At 37.5% G+C, this 25,271-nt stretch overlaps 3 protein-coding genes across 5 annotated transcripts in view; all 3 read right to left on the reverse strand.

The window, feature by feature from the left end:
* The window catches only part of LOC107699550 (small conductance calcium-activated potassium channel protein 2-like), an 88,847-nt gene extending 82,549 nt beyond the window's left edge, over window positions 1-6,298 (reverse strand). Inside the window, exons 1-2 of the mRNA XM_016500846.1 lie at window positions 6,284-6,298; window positions 3,248-3,250 (exon numbers count right to left, since the gene is read on the reverse strand). The gene's annotated coding sequence lies outside the window, so the exon portion shown is untranslated. The remainder of the gene's footprint in view (window positions 1-3,247; window positions 3,251-6,283) is intronic.
* On the reverse strand, window positions 330-19,136 carry LOC107699549 (double-stranded RNA-specific adenosine deaminase-like). Of its 2 annotated transcripts, none has more exons than XM_016500843.1 (15): window positions 19,016-19,136; window positions 10,731-12,872; window positions 10,254-10,452; window positions 9,969-10,117; window positions 8,196-8,331; window positions 7,849-8,087; window positions 7,548-7,701; window positions 6,356-6,527; window positions 6,163-6,256; window positions 3,914-4,033; window positions 3,681-3,811; window positions 2,786-2,968; window positions 1,736-1,848; window positions 1,520-1,647; window positions 330-1,394 (listed from the first exon to the last, which is right to left on the reverse strand). In XM_016500843.1, the coding sequence occupies exons 2-15, from the start codon at window positions 12,737-12,739 to the stop codon at window positions 1,043-1,045; spliced, it is 4,179 nt and encodes a 1,392-aa protein (XP_016356329.1). In that variant the 5' UTR covers window positions 12,740-12,872; window positions 19,016-19,136; the 3' UTR covers window positions 330-1,042. The 2 variants fall into 2 exon arrangements, with proteins under 2 accessions (XP_016356329.1, XP_016356331.1); XM_016500845.1 differs by lacking the exon at window positions 19,016-19,136 and adding an exon at window positions 17,203-17,498.
* Window positions 19,137-23,494: 4,358 nt separating this feature from the next.
* The window catches only part of LOC107699551 (sorting nexin-27-like), a 24,181-nt gene continuing 22,404 nt past the window's right edge, over window positions 23,495-25,271 (reverse strand). Inside the window, exons 12-13 of one of the 2 annotated variants that reach the window (XM_016500848.1) lie at window positions 24,553-24,615; window positions 23,495-24,477 (exon numbers count right to left, since the gene is read on the reverse strand). In XM_016500848.1, the coding sequence (XP_016356334.1) occupies window positions 24,433-24,477; window positions 24,553-24,615 (108 nt within the window). In that variant the 3' untranslated portion in view covers window positions 23,495-24,432. The remainder of the gene's footprint in view (window positions 24,478-24,552; window positions 24,616-25,271) is intronic. The other variant, XM_016500847.1, reaches the window with a different exon arrangement.

The following is a 25,271-nucleotide window of genomic DNA, read 5'->3' on the forward strand; positions in this document are numbered from 1 at the left end:
ACATACATAAACACACGCATATATATAAACTCGTTCAGCAGACCTTATATATACATCTGTGTGCATATGTATCTGTATGTACATTATGTATACATTTCAAGCAATCTAGTCCATCCAGGTGTTTGTATGTGGAACTTCACATACTGCAAAAAAAAATCATTAAAAAAAATAATAAATTCTAAATGTATGTAAATGCTTAAGTTCACGGAAGTGATTGGAGAATTTATAGGTAAATGCCAAATTAGTATATGATGATCAACTTAAGAGTGATAGATCACCCAAAAATGAAAATTCTATCATTATTTGCTCACCCTCATGTCATTCTAAACTTGTATACATTTCTTTATATCTGAAGAACACAAAAGATGATATTTTGAATAATGTTGGTAACCAAACCTGGTGATCATTGACTTCTACTGTACGTACAAAAACGACACAGACATTTCTCAAAATATCTTCTTTCATGTTCCACAGGAAAAGAAAAAAATCGTGCAGAATTGGAACATGACGGTGAATAACTGATGACAATTTTAATTTTTTTGAGTGAACTAAGCCTTTAAACCACTTTAATTGAATGTCTCTAAATGCATGACCTGACCAGCATCACCTGTCATTAATCTTTTAATTGAGTGAGAAATACCTAAATGTATCATGAATCAAACAGACGAGAGAAAAAGTGAGAAACAGAATTAGCATACAGCAATGTGGCCACGCATTCACGTAACAGTATTGTGATGGTAGCAAATGGGAAACAATGAGAGGGAAACCTACTAAAACAAATGCAACCCTGTAGTTATATCTTTCTAAAAAAAAACAACAACAACTACTTCATGTCTCATGAAGTCCAATTTGCCTTGGGTTTATAGCTCTGTTGCCATGGTAGCATCCGTTTCTGCTTTGTCGTGATGGTTAAAGTTCAAATCCCAAAGCCACAGGCTTACCCTGGTTCTTCCTCTCTACAAGACAAACCTCCTCAATTCTTTCTCTCTTGCTGCTGGCCACTCTTCCACTCCCTAAATCCCTTTATTTGTTCTCTCTATCCCTAAAAGCCCTGTGCTGCAGAATTAAAATTGTTGTTATTTGAGCCCGAGCAGCTATTGGGGTCAGAGGCGCAATCTGGAGGGCCCGGCGCCTGTCTGTCCCCGCTTCCTGCCCTTGTGGCTTCTCCCTCGAAACTTTTTTCTTCCAAGGGCTTCCCGATCCAGGCGCCATATCCATGTTGGTTCAGCGCCAGGAAGAACAGCCTCTTGGCATCCTGGAATGAAGTGGCGGCCATCTTAGCGTGGGCGTAGGATGGTTGTGCCAGCAGATCGGCTCGGCCTGCACGTTGGCACAAAGCGTGGAAGAGACGGAACAGATTGGACTTGGAAACCTGCGATATCTCCATCTTGGGACTGGCATGAAAAGAGAAGAGAAGTCTAGGTGTTCGGGTGAAGTGCTTCGGGTAAATATTCAATTAGCGAGATTAGCTGGATTTCCTTTTTATCACTGTGAAACGTGACGGATGGGTCTGTCTCACCTGTCCACTTTGCCCTTGGTGCCATCCAGCACCTCCACGGTAAACTGGTCCGGTTGACTCCAGTTAACGCTGGACTCTTTGGTCTTACCTGTGTGGCGTGTGGAGTCATACACACTCACCCTGCCCACCTGCACCAACAATATGGAAATTAAGTGAAAACCAAGTAAAAACAAAAGTTTCACAGAACTAAATGCAGTGTGTTTTGTGTGAGCGTACCTCAGGGTGGTTAAGAGTAAAGTTTGCGGGTAAACTCTTTTTGAACGCATCCCCGTCTCTAGCCAATCGGCAGCATACTGCTCGAGTCAGGTGACCATGGCTGTAGAGATACCCTGAACAAACACGTATCAAAAATATTTTATGAATAAAGCTCTAACATTGAGACATTTAAATAATAATAATACATTTAATAATACATTATTATTATAATAGATATTTAATAAAATAGATCAGATTTAAATAGTAATATGGTAATAAATTATGAATTTTAAAATGATCTTTTACATATTTATGATTATAATTTTATAATGCATGATCTATTGTTATTATTACTATTACAGTAATAATATTTTTAATACATTATAATTTCAATAATTTGTTAATATATAATTTTTTTAACAATTGTAGTAATACATTATGAATTTTAAAATGATAATGTACATGTAATTTGTTTTAATAATTTGATAAAATACATAGTATTTTAATATTTTATAATGAATTGTAAAATAATTACTTATTATGCTACACTTTATATAACTTAATTACTACTATTATTGTTATATAAATATAGATAATAATTTAATAAACATACCTATATTTTGTATTTTTTGTATTTATAAATCAAAAATACTGATATTAATAATAATGCATTTTAAAATGAATTCTAAATTACACAACTTAATTATTACTACTATTATTGTTATAGATATACATTTTATATAAAAAATATACCTATATACCTATATATATATATATATATACATACATACATACATACATATATATATATATTTTATAATTCTAATAATACTATATATAAAATAAATACCAATAATAAAAATACATTTTATAATGAATTTGATATAATTATTAGACATGTTTATATCATTTAATCAGTTATTTTTACCTGACTATAAATCAGTTTCAATTAAACTGACCTTTAGGACTTGGATGTAAAGCCTTTACTGTAAATAGAACTAAATAAAACACACAAAAGACAGGCTTGAAAACACTGCACTTCATTACTCAAAGCATGGCAGGAGTGTTTACCAAGAGTGATAGAGCGCAAATACACGGGGTGGATGAAGTGGCTAAGGAGCGCCCCCTGTAAGCCGAGCACGTTCCAGCGCAGGATCTTGTCGCTGCAGCTCATGGTCCTCAGGCGCTCACCGTGCTGAATGCCATCCCAGGTGGGCACAATATCACTGGACTCCACTGGGATGGTGCCTTCGCCTGAGAAAAGAAATGGGTGGGGAATCTTAGATCATTCAAAATAATATGCAAGAACATATGAATTGACAGATAAGTAGAAGACCATAGGAGAAAACTTTTACACCGTCTACAGAAGCTCTAGCAAACTAGTAATTAGCTGTAAGCATAATCTGATTTATCACTGGAGTTTCAGAAAAGTGTCACAATACATCATGAGGCTGTTTTTTTTTTTACTTCCTTGTCAGCAGTGTTAGACTCAGCACAACAGCTACCCAAGCACAACTGCCAACATCATGTGACGACCTGTCAAGTTAAATCCACAGGAATACATCAGCTTATCAGCTTACCTGCCAACAGTTTGGCCACGTAATAGCTTTTCTCCTATCCCACTAGACAATGGCAGTTTTGCCTGGCAAAAGACCACACTTACGTGGCTACAGAGATAACCATAACCAGATGGCACTGATGAACACTGCTGAGTTAATCCAACAGTTAGCGCACTAGAGTTAGTGTACCTGATGTCCTGGAACTACTCCACAGCATGTGTGTACAGTAGCAGTCCATTTAAAATCAGGAATTCCAAAGATAAATGTTATTTGGAGGGGTCTTTGAATTGAATTTTTAAGTGTAGATATCAAATCATTCAGAAGATCATGATTAATCTGAAAACCTTTATTTGTATATATTTTTTTACCCCATAGATGGGGTTTACAGAGTTTTTTTGGTCTCTTACCATTCTCCACCTTGGTTCTGAGCTTGCCCTGTTTTACGTTCTCAAAGAGAGGCATGTGCTGAGAGCCGTTTAATTCGGCGACCTCGCTGCATGACTTATCGAACAGAGCGCCATCGCCACATGGAGCAGTGCTGTGCGACAAAGAAAAGAGCACATGAAAGCAGTGTTATCCATGTTTGCAGATGAATCTCGGTTCTTAAACTAGCTCGGAGGAGAGGAAGTGCATGTCTTACCTAATATATAGATGAAAGGTGATGTCAGATTTGATCTTCAGCTTCCCATCGTGTGCCACCTCAAAAATAGTCTCATCACCGGGGCTTTCCCAATGCTTCATCAGCTCGCCGTACAAAAACCTGAGCCATACAGATTTTACAAACAAGACACGTTATTTAACATAGATTTAAGTTATTCTACTTTTACTGTTGGTGAAAATCAGTATATTTTTTGTAATAACAGTTAATAGATGGTGCTTTTTACACATCTCTCCCACATTTTTTTTCTAGATTTATTAAACCGTGTCAACAAGAGTCATTTCAATATTAATATTTAATAATAATAATAAATTTATGTATTTTAAATATATTTATTCATTACATACAGAATGAAAATGTTAAAAATAAACTATATATTAATTTAGATATAAATTAATAATATATTTTAATTATACAATGTGTGTGTGTGTGTGTGTATATATATATATATATATATTAAAACCAAACTTTATATTAATATATAAAATTAATAATATATTTCTTATATTTTTTGTAATGATAGTTAATAGGTGGTGCTTTTTACACATCTCTCCCTCATTTTTTTCTAGATTTATTTAACTGTTAATATGAGTTATTTCAATATAAATATTTAATAAAAATAATAAGTCGATATATTTTAAATATATGTATTATTGCATATATAATTAAAATAATATATATGTTAAAAATAAACTATATATTAATTTAGATATAAATGAATAATATATTTTAAATATACAATATTTGTGTATTTTTAGCTATATTATTTTTTTATATATTAAAACCAAACTATATATTAATATATAAAATGAATAATATATTTATAATACATAATTGTATTAGTTTACATTAATATGCGTCTATATTATTGCCATATGAGCACAAGTGGCTGCAGTCCTTAAGTTTTGCCTCTTTGTCGCCATCTCTGTTTGAAAACCTGCAATTGCAGCTGTTTGCGGAATTATCTTCCTTGCGTGGGTTGAGTCGGCACGGCTCCAGCGCGGATGAATCTAATGTTTTGAGGAGTATGTGTGTGTGGCAGTCAGTCACCGCACCGGTGTGGATATTTACTGTACTTCGCACTCACAGATTCTAGCCTACGTCTTGGAATATATGACTCATAGAAGCATTTTCACCGGATATTGTCATCTGAACAAGTAAGTAACAAGTCTGCCACATTTGTTCTGACCAACTGAGGAAAAAAGCATTACAATAAATCTCGCTACCAATGGTGATTAAATCTAAAGATCGGTTAGCTCATATCACATCAAACCGTGCAAATTATTATTATTATTGTTATGCTTTATTCTCAAATTATTAATGTTAACAACATCAGCATTGCATGATTATGAGTATAGTGTGTATTAGCATGTAGATTTCAATTTCTGCAGAGTCTAATCTAATTGTCATACTCTACGAATTTCATATTAAGAAATTCTTTAAACCCAAAAAGCAAACTATGCTCCCTTCAAACTGGTTGTCTTTAAAATACAAATCTTGTGTAATCCCAGGTTATCTGTAATCAGAAGAACATTTAAAACTGAAATATAATTTAATTTCATTCACATGTTTCATAAACACAATCCTTTCTGGATTACAATCTGCCATCAAAATGATAAATTTAATTATTCCAGCTGCAGAAAAGGCTATAAACGATCCTGCACCTGCAGGATCCTCACATGCAATAGCCTATTAGCAAGGACAACTTCTTTATGTTTACAGAAGTGACGTAATGACGCAGCGGCATGCTCGAATTTCCTGCCAAAAACCTACCCGTACCACTCAAATTAGAAAACATTATTATAAGCTAACCGTTGTGAATCGGGCTAAAGTAAGGCGATAGTTTTGAACACTGGCTGGTTATGTACTAGCTCAAACACCGATTTCAGATAATTTTAAACCAAAAAAAGTTACGGACTGCAGCTTTAAATAACATTAATATATTTAATATATATTTCCAAATATATATTAATATATTTCCATTTATAACTCAAATGTACCATAATCATTGAAAGACAGAAAGAGAAAGACAGTAGGCATTCAAGCAGACATTCTGTCTGTCTCACAGTAACATCTGCAGAACACTAAATATAAAGTCAATATATTTATGAGCTGCTGTGAAATAAGACTCCATCTTGAAGAATGGGACGGAAAAAGCTGTAGAATGAGAAGAAAAATGAATTATGCAATTGCCAGTGAGGGAGAGAGAACGTTCTGCTGCAAGCTGATACCGGATAAAGCCTCTTCTGGAGATGATTTCTGCGTGGCAGTCATTAACGGTGTCCCCTCGAAGACTAAGCTCCTCTGCCTTCACACAGCGGTTTCCTACAGGCGTAACGCCACAACAATTACAGCACATCTCTAATTACAGTGCACACATCATGTTGGCTGTGTCTGTGTTTAAGTCTATCTGTGTGTCTGTACCTGTCCCGAGGCTGACAACTGTTCCGAGAGTATCTGATCCTTTCCGCATCACGATGGTAGCAAGAATCTTCCTACCCAGAAGGCTGTGCTGGATGCGTGCTGTGAGGGCATTAAAGCGCTGATGGCTTAGCATGGCGATCTGATCATGCATCGTACTGCCTGACACTGGCAGCTGAAACATACAAAATCAATTTTAATAATTGTCGCACATCTTTCTGGAAGACTTATGATTGGTCAAGAGATAACATAGCACTGAATCACTGATACAGCAAACTGGTTTTATATAATAAATAACTTTAATAAATAAACAAACATGCACATTATTTATGGCATCGATAAAAAATATATTTATAAATATTTTAAGAAGTATAATTAAATGTAAATTCACACACGATAAAATTTGTGATAGTATCATATCTGCACGGTGTTGTTTATGATGAGGGAATTCATGAGCACAAAGAATTCAATCACACAAAATTCCGGCCTTTCCAGTGCCTCCGATTATCACGTTTTCAGCGCTGACTAATCGAAGTGTCTCTGATTGGCTATTCTAAGCTCAACGGAAACGCGCTTGAAAAACAAAATCTGTTGCAGTGTGCACGAATCAAAATGTAATTCTATGAATAGACACTTTCCATTCATTTTTACATTTAGTTTTAATCGCAACAGCCGCAATCAATTGTTTAACTGTGTAGGGGCAATTTTTGCCCCTCTATCTTTAATTTGTGACATTTTTGCCACAAGCCCCTGTTAATTTCCAACCTTGCTACATATAAATGTATGTTTAGTACATGTAAAAACCTTTCAAATAGGACCCAAAATTAACATTTGTTTTGGTGAGTAAATATGACTTAATTACACAAAATTCAGAAATTAAAAAAAAAAAAATGTACAATTCAAAGTTTTCTTACACAGAAAAGCTATTGTAAACTGCAACATAATAGTCAAATTGCAGGAACAGGAACAACACTTGGCAATGTAAATGTGTGCAAAAAAGTTACGCAACATTGTCTTTCCATCAGAAGCTTATCTATATAGCAAAAACCCACCAACAATTAAATTTGGTACTGCTTTCAAATATTACGACCCCTCAATATTTAATAGCACTTTGTTAATCAGAAGTTAATGCATAGTTAAAAGCTACTGCTAGTTTTATTATGGACTTTTATTAAAGTTGCTGCATGTTTAATACCTCCGGCGTGAGCTCTCCAGTACGTGCTGCTTTCTCTGCTTCTCCAATGAGCACTCGAAGAGCAGCGTCCGCTGCCTCCTGCTTCCCCTGCTTTTTATTACTAGCACAAACTGCAGGAAACCACCGCCCTCCCAATTTAGCCTGGTATGTAAACCTAAAAAGAGAGAGAGGTAAGTTGATTTGATCTTTTTAATGTGTGGCCGTGCAGCAGGGAGTCACACACTGAGATGGGAATCCTGCTGCTTTTGTGATAAGAACATAAAGATCACAAAAACATGACCGAGAGAGAGTGCGCATGTACTTGGGCTCGTGCGAGGGTCCGTACTGGCCCACCAGGCGGATCTCAGCAGCGAAGCCTCGAGCACGGGCGTACTCGAGCAGGCCGGACACAGCGTTGTTGTTCAGGTAGTTGATAAGGTCACCCACACCTGCTTCATGGGCCGCCTGGAGCTCAGCTGCTGTCAGAGGGGGTAGCGAGGGGCATGCGGGAATCACTGGCTGAGACTCATTGTCTCCCAGAGGGCAGAAAGTACCTGGAGGCTAAAAGAGAAAGACTGGGTTTAATCTACCAGCACACAAAATTATCCTTTTCCTGTCTTTCAAATGGTCCTCTTTTCATTCTTGTACTGTCTCCAAACTACTCTTCACCTTATTGAGATGTAGTAGTCCATCTCCCATTAGCTCTTTCACGGCCTCCTCCGCTGCCAGCTGCTTCGCTGCTTTCTTACTGGGTGCTGAGGCTTCTGGGAAGAGACGCTCCCCAACCTTTACACTGAACATAAACCTGACACAGGAAGTGAAGGAAAAAAGAAAGATGGTGAGAGAAAGGAGTGAAAATGACAAATCAGTCACAGTGGACACTGTCTTTTAAAATCTAATGAGGCAGTTCTTTTCTATTGAGCTCTGAATCCTCCAATCAGTTTGAATAGTTTCACACAGAACAGAATGAAACGGTTACAACTGAATAAATCAGCATATTAGAATGATTTCTGAAAGATCACAGTTGTCTTTTGTAACTACCTCTGCATCTTCAGCTATTCAACTGTATAATCATTTGTTGCTGCAGTAAAGCACACTGAAACATTGAGAATGACAGAAATAAAAAATGTGAAATTATGCATACAAGCATGCTGTCAATTCATGATTTTGCCTACTAGAGCCAAGAAATATTTTTGTCTGATAATGCTAATTTGGCAGGCAATGCTACATTTACATCAAGGCCAGTAATCAGAGCCACTCTTTTACTAAAGGCCATGAATATCCACTGAGACATGAGAGAACTGTATATGAATGTTTGTGGAGGCTTTCCTGAATGAAATCCAATACCAAGATTTCTCATTTAATCTGCTGTACAAGAAATGAGGAGAAATTACATTCATCAGTTTTGTTTTCAATCTGCTATTCACATATCTAATATCTGAAAAAATACAGCTACCCCATCTGGAGAACTGTAACTTACTGCTCATAAAGTAAAATAAAAGCTTTTCTTCAACAGAGATCAAGTTTCACTGATCTGTCTGTGTGTGTTTTGTGTTGTAAATTAGGGTGTGCATTGCTACACCTGTACAACCTTTAGCAGCTGCAAATTTGTCTATAAAATCATATTGCATTTTGAAATGCAATAACACATTTAACATCTCACATTGCTGCTGCAAGGGTAAAAAAAGACAAAAGGTATAAAAATCACACTAAAAATTACATTGGGAAATCATTGAAAGAAAAAAATTATAATTTTCTATTCTCAAAGGCCACACACATCTGAAAAAAGTTAATTTGGCAAAAAAATAAAGGAACACCTGAGTTTTGTGAGCGTCCGACAATATATTTTTAATAATAACCCTATTTCAAATTCTTAACTCAGACCAGCTCCTGAGATTTGCGCAGCTCTCAGGTTTGCGTAAAATGCTCGGAGATCACTGCAAACGCTCAGATTATATATTAATTTAATTAAATATTCAGTTTAATAATCCTCCTAGGCCATATCATGATTTCAATATTATTTCTTTTTTTCTTCTTTATTTCTCAACATTTTGGACGAGGATTACACAAAGCAGACATTGTATTTTGTAGGCAGCAAAGTCACACCGTAGGGGCAAAGGGAATTAAGGACACAAAAGAACACAGATAGCAAGAAAAGGGGAACAGAAAACGAGTCTGGGAAAAGAAAAGAATAGCATTACCAAAACAACAACATAAAGCTCAGTAGGTTCAGTAACTGCAAAAAGGGAAAATGGTAAAAGATGTAAAAAAAGAAAGAAAAGGAGAGTAAAGGACTTTAAGAGGGAGAGCAAGAGTGAGAGGGGATAGTACAGAAGGTGCATGGAGAATGTGAGGACAGCAAGGGGACGAAAAGCATGTGACTTTCTGTAGCAGGATTAAAGAGATGTAACCTAAAGCCCTTTACTGTGGGATGTGTTTTACCGTGGATCATGGGGTGGCCCGTCCTGTCCGGTCTTGATAAATTGGATGGCATGCCCACTGCGCTGGCTATGCTCCATTAGGACAGATACAGGGTTCTTTCCTCCAGGTAAAGACCGAGACAGAGCCTGGGGTGGAGTATCCATATCACCCTTTAGAAATGAGACAGAGAAACTAAATGTATTTTTATATACAAGTTACAGGTACACAGCATATCAAAACTGCTATGAGAGATTAAATGATTAGGTTTCATGCAACTTTGACAATGAAAACCAAAAACAAACATACTAGCATTTCATCTGCCAGGTCAGTGGTTGACTCAGCTCCCTCAAGGTTCGGTTCTTCCTCTTCGCCATCACCTGCTCCTTCCATCTCCTTCCAAAGAATCTTCAGGGTTATGGCTGCAGCATCTTTTTTGGCCACTTTTTTGTTTGGACCCTCAGCCGGTGGAAACCTACGACCATCTATCATGACCTGCATCCGAAACCTGGAGACGAAAAGAAAAACCTCAAACTATAAATCCATGAAAACACAGTTACTGTGTTTCTACTAATTCTTAATCATGCAACCTCATTTCACCTAAATTCACTAGCAAGAGAACTTCTGTGGCATCTCCAAAAAGCCTTGGCTGGTTCACCAATTTTTAAACGAATCACTGCTGTGTAGCAGCTTTCCAAACATACTCGCTTCCAAAAAAGCCATAGGCTTTAACACAGAAAAACTAATGCTCATATGCACCCGTAAACAAGCTTCTCATCAACTAACCTGGGGTCATGTGAGGGTCCGGACTGGTCCAGAAGTAGGAATTCACAAGTGTGTCCAAGATGCTGAGCAAACTCCATCAGTCCGCTAACTGGGTTCTTACTGCGTGCCTCTTTCAGTTTCTGCAATCTGCTTGACTCCAGGCTTTGGGCCGGGTGAAGGGGAGCAGTCAATGAAACGGCAACCTCAGAGCGAATCGTGTTCAGGAATTCTGGAATGTCGTCAGATGCCCACTGTGAACGTTCTCCTCCATTACTGGCCATATCCTGATAGTAGAACTGATGGGGAGGAGGTTGGAAGTAGTGGGGTGGAAAGGAAAGTTCACTGGGCTTGGGTGGCATCGCCTCAAGGCCAGGCATGTCAAGCTCTGTGATGCCATATGTGTTGTTGCCTAAAATCTCATCCAATAGATTTTCACCCCCATCCATCGGCTCTGCTGCGGTACCACCTGAAAACTCAAGTCTATCATTTGCGTTTGTAATCACTTCTGCTGCAAAGTTCAACATCTCTGCACTGTTTTCATCCTGTTTTGCAGTTGCAGTGGCTTTTCGTTGGCGGTCCATCTTTTCCTGCCGGTGTACACTAAGCGACCAGGTAGGTGGTGTAACTTCAGAGTCACGCCTTACGTCACCTTGTTTCTCCATTGAATAGAGTGTGGGATTAACCTGCTTGGCACTTCTCAGGCCAAGGTTCTTGGCAATCACAAGCGCATTGCTTGTACCTGCTTCGTAGAGGTACTGTAGGATCTTCTCTTTGCTATCTTTAGTATCAGCCATTGTTGGCAAGGTTACTGACTGCACAGCAGGTAAAAGAGTCTTTTGAACCTGGTCAGGACGCAACGTTTCACAGGTATCTTCACCTTCTGAGTCCTCTGACCGGTCAGTGGAATCGCTGTCAGCCTCAACAAGGATCTGTGATGCAGAGGGAGCACTGGTGCTGATGAGATCCCCTGTGGCCTCTTGGTTTATGGATGACTTCTGACCTGGCTTTGTCTCAGAATCCTTTGAAGACTGCGTTTGTTCTCTCTCTTTGATGGGCTCACTGTCCTCTTCCTTGCGGAGTCTCCACAGAGGAGGAATCTCACCTTGTTTTGCTGCTTGGTTTGTCCTTAAGAGGGCATATAAAGCCTTATTAACAATCTTCTTGGGAAGGCCGAGCTTTTTACCCAAGGCCCTGGCCTGAACAGTCTCGTCTGGCCCGAGTGACGTCAAAAAAGCGAGGACCTGTTGCTGGATCTCAGGGGTCAAATACAGAGACTCTCTGACCGAGCCAGGAGAACTGGAAACCTTGCTGGCAAGGCTACTGCAGGACGAGGTGTCAGAGGTGTCTACCCTTGTTACCCGGTCACCCAAACTCAGACTATGAAGGCCCGAGGACACATTATCTACCTGTGTATTCCAGTAGTGCTTAGTGTATTGATTGGGATAATACTGTTCCTTCTGGAGATAGTGATTCCAGTGTGACCTTCTCTTAGGTCCAGGTGTATTTCCGAAGTTCTGCTCCCTTTGCCAGTTTCCTCGGCCTCTGCCGTAGCCGTCTCTTCTTCCAAAACTGCTACCACTTGATTTGAAGTCACGATAACCTGCCTGGTACTGGATAGGCCCAGTAGAGACCTCTTCCCTTCGGCTGGAGGTTTGGGTTCCAAGCTGGGGCGCTTTAAACTGCGGAGCCTGTGCACTCTGCCCCCTGAGGAACTGCACCTGGTGTTGTCGGAAGCTTAGACTATTTGAGTCGAAGATCTGATTACTGCCGTGCTGGGGGGATGCCCACAGGGGTGGATCAGAGGGGCTAGGGGGAAAAGGACGACCGCGTTGAGGCACGCCAGGAGCACCCGGGCGAGTGGAGTAAAGGGAAGGGTGCGGATAGCTGTCAGATACAGAGTCTGGGCTTGGGACACGAGGGCCTCGTGGGTGACCAGTGGTTTGATGGGAACAAAACTGAGGTTTTCCCTGTTGGGGAGGGAGAGAGAATCGCTGGCAATCTTTGTGAAACCCTCCTCTACCTCTGCTCATAGCGCAGGGGTGGGGGGCAAGAAGGGCGTAGCGTCGGGCTTGGTGGATGGGATGTGCACACGTGTTAGGATGAGACTCAGCTGACTGGATGTAACGTCACAACAAAACCAAAAGCTTAGTCTGTGCACTGCTTCTGCAGAGAGACAGAGAACAACAGAAATCCATGAAAGAATGCAAAGGGGATACAGGCTTTCTGATGTTGCAGTGTCACAGTACAGACACACAAATCCCATCGGCACATTTCTTGGCAACCCAGTAGACTGTAATTTGAGGACTTGGTAAAAGGCTCACTGATTAATTATTCATGCTTATTGTGGACACAACCAATTTATTTCTGGCTTAGCGAGTAATTTGCGGATCCTTATGGTGAGGGAAAGTGGTCATGGGTATTAGAGGAAAGCACTTTACTAAGAGTAAAGCGTTTTTTTACTAAACTGGCAAAACTTTGAGAGATGTCAGTGAACCTAACACTAGTTTAGAAAATGCAGTACTCAACAGCTGAGTGTAGGTTTGGTGTACATCACTGTGAGTTTAAAATAAGTTGCTTATTAAGACTCTACACTCCTCATAATACAAAAGGTCAATGGGCAGCACTTAGCCAGCAAATTCATTATTTTTAATGGATTCAGGCAACAATAGCTCAGAAAAATAGCAAGGTTATGACACATTACATAAGACATAACAAAAATGCTGAATGTGAGAGCTACATTTCTAACCACATACTTTTTCCACTTTACTATTTGTTAGACACCAGTGTGCTAGGGCTGTAATGGTTCAAGTTTTTTCATGGTTCGGTGCGTATTTTGGAGTAATGATTCTGGTACAGTTCAGTTAAGAGGGCAAGGGTGGTGGGGGAGTATTCTTAAAGTGTAAGTAGAAACTTCCATAAGAATATTCATTTGTTAATAAACATTTAACAAGGCTCAAAATTGCGACCATTTTGGTCGCATATGCTCCCGAAATTTAATCTGTGCGACCTCAAAATATATTTGGGAGCATTTGTGCGAGTGCATATAATTGTTGTCGTGCGACCTGCTTTAATTTCTCTAAAAACGTTCAGAGTATGTGCCTTCTGAGTGTTGATACGGTGACCTGTCTGCTGTTTTATGAAACATTAGGCTACATAACCAATTAAACATCTTTACATTCTTAACTTTAATGCAGATTTTAGATTAGTTAATATTAGCTGTCAATCACCCAGTCACTGCTTTCCGCTGTCGGGTGACAGGAAACTAACTACCGCGGGGAATGTAAAGGGCTGAAGAAGAGAGAAAATAAAAAAGTAAACACTGACAGATTTCTTTTGTGAACCACCTAAAGTTACATAGGTGACATCTATTAGATTAGATTAGTGCACGTGCGCATTTAGAGTGCGTTCTTTCACGGCATGATTCTGTCTATTAAAATGCATCACAAAATTCAAGATATGGGGTCTTTACATCATTTCATATAGTTCAGGGGTAGGCAACGTCGGTCCTGGAGTGCCGATGTCCTGCAGAGTTTAGCTCCAACCCTGAAGGTAAAAATGACCATAAAAGGTAAAAATCTATTTAAACTTATTGGAAAAGATTCATTTCTGTCACTGCTGTGAACTAACCACCACACAGAATATGAATAGGATTGGATAGGAATAGGAGTCAGCTGTCCACTGTAGTCCTTAAGATATCAGCACAGTAACACTCAGTCAAATTATTGTTATCGACAAAATCCCATAAAATAGAGATATAATTTTTTGTCAATATCTAGCTGCCAGTCGTTCGGTGCAACTGGCAGAGCTGAATGTAAAATTTAACACTGCATACACCATCCTAACCCTCGCCAAAGAAGAGCTTAACTTTAGGTTATTTACAAAAGAAATCTGTCAGTCTTCTTTTCATTTTCTCTCTTCTTCAGCCCTTTCTTTTTCTCACGGTAGTTAGCAGAAAGCAGTGACTGAGAGATTGACAGCTAATATTAACCAATACAAAATCTGCATTAAAGTTAAGAATGTAAGGATAAAACCTGTTAATATATAATTTGTAGTTGTGATGCTCATACATTTTTGGTGAGTGCTCCTAAATTTTTGCTGGTGCTCCTAACTTTTTGAAGTTGGGAGCACCAGTGCTACCAAGTAAAAAAGTTAATTTCGAGCCCTGTACCCTCGCCAAAGAAGAGCTTAACTTTAGGTTGTTTACAAAATAAATCTGTCAGTGTTCTTTTCATTTTCTCTCTTCTTCAGCCCTTTCTTTTTCTCACGGTAGTTAGTGGAAAGCAGTGACTGAGTGATTGACAGCTAATATTAACCAATATAAAATCTGCATTAAAGTTAAGAATGTAAGGATAAAATCTGTTAATATATAATTTGTAGTTGTGATGCTCCTAAATTTTTGGTGAGTGCTCCTAAATTTTTGCTGGTGCTCCTAACTTTTTGAAGTTGGGAGCACCAGTGCTACCAAGTAAAAAAGTTAATTTCGAGCCCTGTTTAACCAGTTTACCTTAACTCAAAGTATTTTTTTTCATTACTAAATTAACATTTTAACTTACAAACACCTGCATTCTTTTGCTACACCCAGGGCTCATTTATTAAAGATCAAGTATTTTAAATTGCATACTTGTGTGCTCTACATTGCCAAAAATATAAAAGTTAAACAGCACTTTTAACAATAAAAAGGAACAGTTTGAAAGCAGCAGAACAGGTTAAAAACCACAAATTATAGGTAATAAATATAAACAAAGGCACAACATAAGTGTCAACTGGTCAGAGGTTGAAAGTTCTGCAGGAACACATTCTCAGTCTTCTGAACATAGTAACATGTTAGTGGCACGTTACGGACTATAATCTCATTACAGTTGATATTCTTCAAAGAAATAAAATAAGGTAAATTTGAAGTCCAACAGCAAATATATATTTGTATTTGCTTTCCTCTCAATAACAAAAACAACACACAAATTACAGCAAAAACAGCAGTTACGAAAGCATCCGATCATATAGCGATGTGGATATGCTGTGCAATTCGGCACTCCAGTCAAGTCACGACAGGTCACATTTATAGCATTTTATGCAATAGATTGTTTTAAAAGCAAGCAGCTTTACAGTATTAACCATGAAAAAGTGACAGTGTAGCTTTCAGTTAAAATTACAACTTTTTACCTTTTTTTTCGTGAATACAAAAAAATCAAAACATTAGTGATGTGTGCAAAGATTAAAGCTTGATCTCACTGTTGATCTCACTGGACTGTTATGATTATCATAATATAAAGTAGGCCTATTTTAAGAGAGATAATGTTGTGAATAAAAAAATAGATTTATCCAAAAATAAAATATATATATATATATATGAGAGAGAGGGAGAACTGTTACACCCCTACAGTGTACAATTAAATATTTAAACTTCTATATATAAAAATCACATACCTGATCTCACAGCCTTCCACCAAATACCAACACAGACAAGAGACAATTCCACACAGAGCACGGCTTACTGTGACCCTGATGCAGCTTCAAACGTAACTCCAGACATAACAGCTCACTCTCTAAATAAACTGAAGCGAGAGAGAAAGTGATTCTGCTCGCTCACATTCCACGTGCTGCTCCATGTGCATTAAGAAAGGATACTTGTGGATATTAGAGTTTTGGTGTTCTTTTATCAGTTTCCTATATAAAAAGTGGCCATCCATAAAAAAATATTCTGTATTAATTTATATCAGAAGGTAATTCTATTAAATCATGGTACTTACATAGTATTTTAAAGAGCACCATGATCTTACCACTTGTTCACAGTTTACACTAACAAAAAAAGTTACAGTAACAAATACAATCTAAAATGGTTTAGCTTGGAAGATCCTGTAGAAAGTGTAGAGTAGAAAAGTTTTAAAAAGTCTTTAAAACTGTGCACTGAAGTAGATGTGTTATTGAAAAGAATTTTGCACTTACATCACTTATTTTATTTTAAAGTAGAAAATGAATATGGTTCACAATATAGGGGAATGATTTAAATGTTGCGTGATTTTTATACATTAACGCAATACGATTAAAAAAAAAAAAAATCATTCATGTGCATAGAGATTGCATAAGCCATTTCTAACCAACAAAACAACTGCATATCCTCTACACAAATGACTTTTCAAGCTCTTAAGATTTTAAACATTTCCATGACTTTGGAAATTGGTCTAAACTCACAATTTTAAAATTCCCTCATATTTCCAGGTTTTCTGTGACCGTGGGAAGTTGAGAACCCTGTATACAACAGATTTATTATATCACCCAAAGGCACAAGTGGGACCTAAAAAGATGAAAATAGCAAGGTGCTTATTACAAAACTCTCCTATCTAAAGCCGTTAAATCTTTACAATGATTCACAATTCCTAGTTCAGATTCTGCAGTTCAGTCACTTTGACAGCTTAGAACAATATATAACCTACATTAGTAAAATCCCATTCAGAAGAACCCAACACAAGAGATCATATGAAAAAGTTATACATACCTCAAAAACAACTGAAGGTAAGAGATAAATAAACTTGATGCAGACTACCCAAATGAGGCCCAAACTCGTGCACTGACTAAACACTGTTCCGCATGAAAGCTGAACTTGAACTAGACCGATCACACTCCAGCAACTCGTTGTCTCCGTTCGCCTTTTGCAAGCGTTTGTCTCAACAAACTCCACTATACGAGATGATCCTGAGACTTGTCTTATTGCTTTTGGAAAGCGTGTTGGAAAAGTGATATCAGCAATGAAAGGAAAAAGAAAACGCGCGTAAATGCGGAATGTTGCGAACTAGCACAGATCACGTTAGGTTTCGCTTTCCATTCTTCTCCAAGCTCTCAAACTGCTACTAGCAACTTACGCACACCACAAATGTCTCTGAACTGACAGCAGGGGGCGCCATTAGTCAAAAGCACTTGAAAGTTTCATTAACATATTACATCTTCACAAACGGTAATCACACAATTTAATTATAATTCTATGACTGCTGAGTAAAACGTGTCAGAAAATGTATCTATAAATACCATGCAATCATCCCTACGTATATAAGTATTGAAAGAACTCATGCGGGACGACTGTATTCATATTACTGCATATCAGTTAACAGCAAGACATATTAATACTGCATCGCACTACTCATTTTATCATAGCCGTTGAACTACTGGTTTCGTTTCAGATTTCACCAGCCAGCAGACTGAAAGCAAGCCTCCACCTGCGACCCTCCCAGATGCATAATACATGAGCTTACAGTACCGTGACCGACATGAAACTGCACTGCAGTTTATAACCTCCTACCGAAGCCTGAAGCGCAAAACAACGTCTTCAACTCGTTTCAACGAGTATGAAACGCGTGCCTCGACTCCGCTCCCTAAAATAAAAAGTCCGAAAGAATACAGGACAAATGTCCCCCAGAGGCGCTTAATAGCCCAGTTTATCCAATACACACAGTCACGCAAAGTTGCAACTTTTGTAGCTCAGGGCTTTAGGATACACAGCATCAAAGACACTGCTTTCATCACCATATTCAGGAGATGATGTATAACGGTGTTCTTTCATGCTCATTTTAATCTATGATTAATATTATATGCATCTTTGTTACTTTTTCCGTCACTGCATTGTGTGTGTGTTTTGATGCATTGTCAAATTAAGAAAAATATCAGTACCAATAACGTACCTCGAAATTAATATCGTCATACTTTTTTTGTTACAGTACCTCTGTCAGAATTTGAATATTACAATACACAAATCAATAATTTCAATAAATAAATGTATCTAGTCATTGACCTCATAGATATTAGACTAACGTACATAAGTTACATCGATTAAAGTAACGTTAAATTCAAAAGGCCCGTAGAAAAAACACTGTGGTATTATGATTTCATAGATTTTTTTTGTTGGTCTTGTTCAACACGTCTTTATTAATAAGTAGCCCTACCCGTAATCTTCTTTAGCAAGTTTCAACAAGCCCTTTAAGTTAAAAAATGGAAAACTACGTTGCAAGGACATCGGAGGTTGATCATCTTACACTAATATATCGCTGCAAGCAACGTTAAGAAAATACAACCCGCTACTAAGCATTTGCTTCTCTTTAATTCATCTGCAAGCATGCAACAGCATAATACTATAAGCACCTAGATGAGAAAACCGTGTACTGAAAGGATTTGGTATTTAACGCGACAGCCAGCGATCGGAAAAGCTTTGAAGCGTCTCTCTCACTCGAGCACAATCCAGTTCCCATTCCGTTCCGGAAACGCAATTAAATCCCAAATAATACACAGCTATGTACATTTCAGGGAGTAAATATACTTACAAGCGCAGACGACGTACACAATCCTGCAAACGTCCCTGCAAGAGGCCACATGCAGATAGAAAACACAGCGCTGGTGAATGACAATGAAATATGGCGCGTGGCTGCGACTGTGTTTTTGACGCTCTCTGATGACGTAGCAAGCATTTCGCAAGAAACCGCAATGTGATCCTAAAAGCACGATCGGTTTTTTAAAATATGAAATAGTTATTTGTGTAATGCATGACTTGAAACTTATTTATTTATTGATGCAGGGCTGCCAGCTCCCACACATTCAGCGTGAGACACTTTTCTTACCCTCTCACGCAGTCAAAAGCACCTTCAGTTAAAACTGTAATAACAGGATATTGGCGAAACAGATTTCGTAAAAGCTCCTGTGCGCATTTGTGTTTGCGCTCTGGAAATCGCCAAAATATTCTATTTACACTCACTGTAACGATGTAAATAAGATGTTCATTGATTATAAAGGAACGTTGTGAAATCACGATGAACTGAAGTAAGTGACAACTTTTTAGTGATTATAAAGTAAGGGCTATTTGCGCACTTTCTAGGCTAAATATAATCCGTTCAGAATTTGAATAAATGTTTTGTTTTTCGTTTTGCTAACGGCTACCCTATACAAGCCGCAAAGTTTCTGGAGTGACATGTAAATCCCTCATGAATGCGGGATTCACTTTCGAATAGGAGAAATATGATTTCTCAGAACAGATGTTCAAGCAATGCAGACTAATGGATAAATAGAAAAATATTTGAATTTTCGTGTCAAAATATTTTTTTAAACGCGGTTGCAATTATTAGCTAATGACGTGTAACTGTTAAATCTTGCAATTATTTCACTGTACATTGCTATTCTTGTTGTGGTACAAATGTAATAGTTTTGCAGCACTGCAACAGTTACATGGTTTTATGATAAAAACACAGTATCACATAATGTTCAGATGTCAGACAAGACTGCAAATTTTACTTTGTATTAAAGTTGATATTTATTTATGTATTTATTAAACTAGTTGAACTTGGAGTGACAATTGGAGTGAGGTGATCCATATATTTCTTTGTATTACAAATTATATATTATAATATAATATAATATAATATAATAATAAACTTAGTAAGTGACCAAAAGATTAAAGAGATAAAACCAACTAAATGTATGAATGAATACATTTGATTGAAATAAATAAAAATGGATTTAAATAACAATACATTTATATATTTGATTACTAAACAAACAATAAATTTGAAATCGATTTGAATAAATAGATATAATATGATTTTGAAATTAAAAAAATGTTTGAATAAACTAAAAAATAAAAAAATGATTAAAATAAGTAAATGAGATATAATTAGAAGTTCAGATAACTACATACATTTATATAATAAATAAATAAAACTAGTGAGTAGGAAATAAAACACACAATGATGAATTTTACAGAAAAAAAATATGAATTATTCCATAGTATTAATTGGGTCTTTATAAATGAGTCTATATATAGCTGCCTTTTGAATAGGATGCTGTCCATTGCTGAAGAACAATCATATTTGGGGGTTCATGTCATCTAAATGATTAAAAACCCCTGCTCTGGAGGTGTTTATCCTGACTGACTTCTGTCTGATTTGGTGAGCAACCCTAACCAGACATTTATAAAGGTGTACATGACAGACTCGGTTACTACTTAATAGACCGGTACAGCAGGTTTCGGTAGCAGGTTGAACTTCCTCAGCTGGCAAAGTCAGTACAACCCATACTAGGCCTGACGCTCATGCTGCTGCTGAAGTGACACAAGCCGGCTTGCGTTTCAGGCCCCATTTGTTCTTTAATTGTTAAGTGCCTGATAAAATCACCAGGGTGAAGGTCAGTGACATGACCCACAGAGAGCAACACTACTGTTACTAATCCCATTCACAATTTATACGGCTGCTAAATTATTTACGCGTTGGCACCTCATGCCCACATCTTTTTGATGTACTTGGATTATTCCCCTCCACCTCTGAAAACATCGGTCACTGGTTCAGAAAGGCCTTATCTCACTGAGAGGCCATTAAAAGGTCAAAAAAAGTCACACAGAGAGAACCATTGAGTCAATAAATCAATTTATTTAAAAGAATGTTACATTTTATAATAATGTTGTGACCAAACATTTTGCTTTTACATCAAGTCGTCAACTTGAGATTTCGATTTCAAAACCTCCTCCAGGTATTCTGTTTGTCTTGCTTTTTTTTTGTTTTTGTTTCATTTGCAGTATGTGCCCTACATTGCTTATTTCGGTTTAATCTACACCTCGGAGTCACTTTGTAAATGTATTTGTGCCTTATTTTTTGAAAAGGTTACTCAAAAACTCACACCGCTGAAAATACTGTACACAGAGATATTTCTGTTTGAGTTTCATATTCAAATAAATTAAAGTATCAGTCAATAGAGAAAGACAACCAGAGCAAACGAACGGAGAGAATGAAGGAGTAAATGAGAGAGGGGGAGAGATACAAACAGACAAAGGTAAAAGTCTCATCTTAAAGTCTATGACAGGTCATCTGACAAGAAAGAAGAGAGATTTGAACCGTATGCTTACGCAGAGACTTTGCATGAATTTGTGAAATCCTATGATAACCAGCATAACTGTTATATAAGACAGCTGTGGTAATCCAACACAATCAAATCCGCTGATCGTTCTGTTCATAATCGCCCACTCACTCAGTTTGTCTATTAAAGGAATATTCCAGGTTTAGTACAAGTTAAATATATACAAGAAAAAAAAGCTAAAAAAAAAAAAAAAGGTTATGTGGGGTCAATTTTGGGAGGATTTAAAAGCAAAAATATGAAACTTATTTTATATCTTTAAAAAAACATTTTGGTAAAACTTATTTGAACTGAAAAGTTCAGTCATTTTAGAGTTTAAAAGTTGTCATTGCTAAGAAATAACAGAATTTTTCCCCCTATAATTTGTCAATTAATATACTGTTTGTGTCTGTACTATTAAAACTCTGTTTACTGTACCTCACTGTAACCCATTTTTTTGCAATGCTTCCGCTTTATGGCAAAAGTGCTGTCAGTTGAGTTCATCTTGTATTAAAACCAAAATATCCCTTTGAAGTCAATGAATTTGATGACAAAGAAACATAATGAAACAGTACAGGAAAGAAATGGCATCTCGTTCTTTACACACATCACACACGCGTCATTTAAAAAGTGCAAAACATTTCATGACTGGTCTGGAGTGACAGGTTTGTATGCGCCTGCGCTACAATAAGTAACACTGAAGAAAAAAGTCAAATGGATGTAACACACTCACACGTGGTTTGATGGAGACGGCTTCCTGTGCGGTCAGAGCCACCTACTGCCGGATGAAGACATGGCATCCTAAAACTCATAAAGCAGCCCAATATGCACGCATAACTAACACTGCTGGTTTTCCAACTCAGTGCTTCACATTTATAACATACTGTTAATACAACTCAAGTCATATATGAGCAGAACGAACCCCCACACAGCACTGGTACAGATGATCAGTGGGCAGGTGTTCTACAGCCATGGCCAGACCCACACAGAATCTCTGCAGATTCACAAGTTCATCATATTCCTCGTCCCTTGTTCAATGTGTTCAATTTAAACATCATACAAACAATGTCTAGTTTGATCAATAGCTACTAATAAAATTACTCTCAGCTGTGTTTGGGTCTTTGACATGCAAGAGCGCCTATTAAAAATATTTAAATTTTTATATTCATGTTGGTTTCATATGGTGGCTCTCAAGCAGGGGTCTGAGGCCCACTAACATGGCCTCAGAATGACTTAAAATAATTCCAATTATAGTTCTATTAAAATAATCTAACTTGATTAAAATGCTTAAAATAAAAAGAATAAAATGTGGATTTCCTTTTTCCCTCAGCAACGATTGTTGAATTCTTGAATTTTTTTGGAATCACAAAAATAATTGTGGCTAATTCCTTTTAATATACTGACACTCCCAGTTAATAAAACAGTTTGAAAACAAGCAGCTTTGTAATAACTACAGCAAAAAATAAATAAATGTGAAAAGCAACATAAAAATACTAGTAATACTAGTAAAACTAATACTAGGGGCCTTTAAATACTGTCGGAAAAGCAAAAATGTTGAGAACCACTAAAAAAAATCTTAAAAAAAAAAAAAGTTTTAAATACATCTTTCAAGATGAAAAGTTTTGTTTTTACAAATATTATGAAGTAATATGGAACGAATGATTTGGAACCTAAATTAATCCCCAAAAATATGTTATATCAGAAATTAAAAACATAATTCATAAGATCGATTGCCTCCTATAGCCTCGTGGGCAGCGCGCCGACATATAGCGCCATTGCTCTTCAGATGTCCCGAGTTCGAGTCCTCGCTCGTGGACCTTTCCCGATCCCGCCCCCGTCTCTCTGTCCCACTTCACTTCCTGTCTAGCTACTGTCCTTTCAAAATAAAGGCATAAAACGCCAAAAATAAATCAAGAGGTGTATTTATATCTGTATATATGAATGTTTTTTAATGTATTTTGAATAAATAATTGATTTTTAAAAAGAGCATCACATCACTGAGCGATTTAACACATTTTACCTGCAGAAATTTCCAATAAAATCAGCACAAAAATTCCATCTGGGCCTGGCGATGGCTAACGCAATCAAATACTGCTTTGGAGAATGAAAGACAGATGAGAGCACAAAAACAAATTAAATTAAAAACCTCAGTTCAGATAAAGGGCTGAAAATCTGTACAAACCTACTACCAACACAGTGGCAATAGTGAGGTAAGAGACAAATTAGTGTGGAAAAGCATGGAAAGTATTGATCTGTCTCTCTTGCCCTTGTTTCTAGACTCGTTTTCTCTTTCCCTCTCTCACTCTGATTGTCCAAGTGGAAAATGTAGTAATGGTTTTTGCTTTTTTTTTTTTATAGATACATTCTGAGCATCACTGCCCTCACAGGTGCATGTGTTAGTGTCAGGATGATGCATTAGTCAGACCACCGACGTTTCCATGTCTTTAAATTGCACAGTTCAGTCTCTCAGTTGTCTGCATCTGACCAGTCACATGACATGAATTAGTCACAATGCTGGTGCCATGTCAACAACCAGGGTGCGTTCATCAGACATCACTTCACCACGTCTGTCTCCTGGAGCATTATAGTCTTTCGTTGTCGTCTCTCCCATCCCGAGCTGGCGGTCAGTATGTCCAACATAAATCTGTCCAGTCCAGTGAAATGATGGCGCAAGTCTCTAAAAAGTCTTTTGTAGTTGTACTGTGTTTGTGTCATTTCCTGTTTCATATCTTCTTATTTCAGTAAGTGTGTATCAGTAGTGGATAAGCATATGGAACTGGTCTGAAATGTTTTCTGAGTCTCTGTATGCAGCTTTTAGTGTACGTGTGCATGTATTTGAGAATTCAAGAGGAGATGATCTCTTCATTCATGTGCCTCCATCCCTTCTGTGTCTCAACAGTTGGAAGATATTCTGAGAAAGAGAGATGTGTTTCAGAGCACAGACATTAATGTCCACAATACAAGATGGAGGCAGGCAGAGCCTTACCTTACCACACATACCATCTTTACTGCAGTTCTTATTGTCCTTGTCCGTGGCCTCCTCTTCAACCTGAAAAAACATATCAATCAATAAGGGCAAGAAGAGCAAGCAGACTCTCACTCAGAACTGAAGTCAACCCTCTACATTGCGAGTAAATCACTCGCATATGCGACTAAATCTTACTCTGGGCGACTAAATAATGTCTAAATACCTGTATTTGACGTACCGTAAACTAGTGTGAAGGCGCACGACTCGCTGTCGCTTTACTGATAGCGCTGTGTTTCTCACGCATGCAAAGAGGGAGAGCGAGAGTCTTGCATACCACGCTGAATCGACGCGCTACATGTAAACCATATTCTTTGTTGTATTTTCCTGTCAATATCATAATATAATGCATGATTGGCTGAAGTTAAGAGTGCACATTCAGTTATTTAAGAAGCTGTTCCATTTTACAAAGATAAGCTGATTGGGTGGAATCATGTGTGTGTGTGTGTGTGTGTACTTAACCATATTTTGGGGACAAATTTGTACCCAAGTGAGCAAAACCTGACAAAATCGGCAAAAACCTACATTTGTGGATGTCCTCATTTGTAAAACTGTTATAAAAATAAAGTAAACAAAGTTTTTTGTTACTTTTAAAATTTAAAAAATGCAGAAAGTTTTCTGTGAGGGGTAGGGGTGGGTTTAGGTTAAAAAGTGTATAACTATCTGTATATAAAAACAAT

The sequence above is a fragment of the Sinocyclocheilus anshuiensis genome, unplaced genomic scaffold, assembly GCF_001515605.1.
Source record: "Sinocyclocheilus anshuiensis isolate Anshui unplaced genomic scaffold, SAMN03320099.WGS_v1.1 scaffold670, whole genome shotgun sequence".
In the NCBI taxonomy this organism is placed as follows: Eukaryota; Metazoa; Chordata; class Actinopteri; order Cypriniformes; family Cyprinidae; genus Sinocyclocheilus; species Sinocyclocheilus anshuiensis.

Excerpts from the sequence above, each read along its gene's own strand:
- LOC107699549 (XM_016500843.1), bottom strand. The coding sequence starts at position 12,739 with ATGAGCAGAGGTAGAGGAGGGTTTCACAAAGATTGCCAGCGATTCTCT. Across the intron at positions 10,453-10,730 it reads GGACCCTCACATGACCCCAG|GTTTCGGATGCAGGTCATGA; the intron begins GTTAGTTGATGA and ends TTTCGTCTCCAG. Across the intron at positions 1,648-1,735 it reads TTACTCTTAACCACCCTGAG|GTGGGCAGGGTGAGTGTGTA; the intron begins GTACGCTCACAC and ends TTGTTGGTGCAG.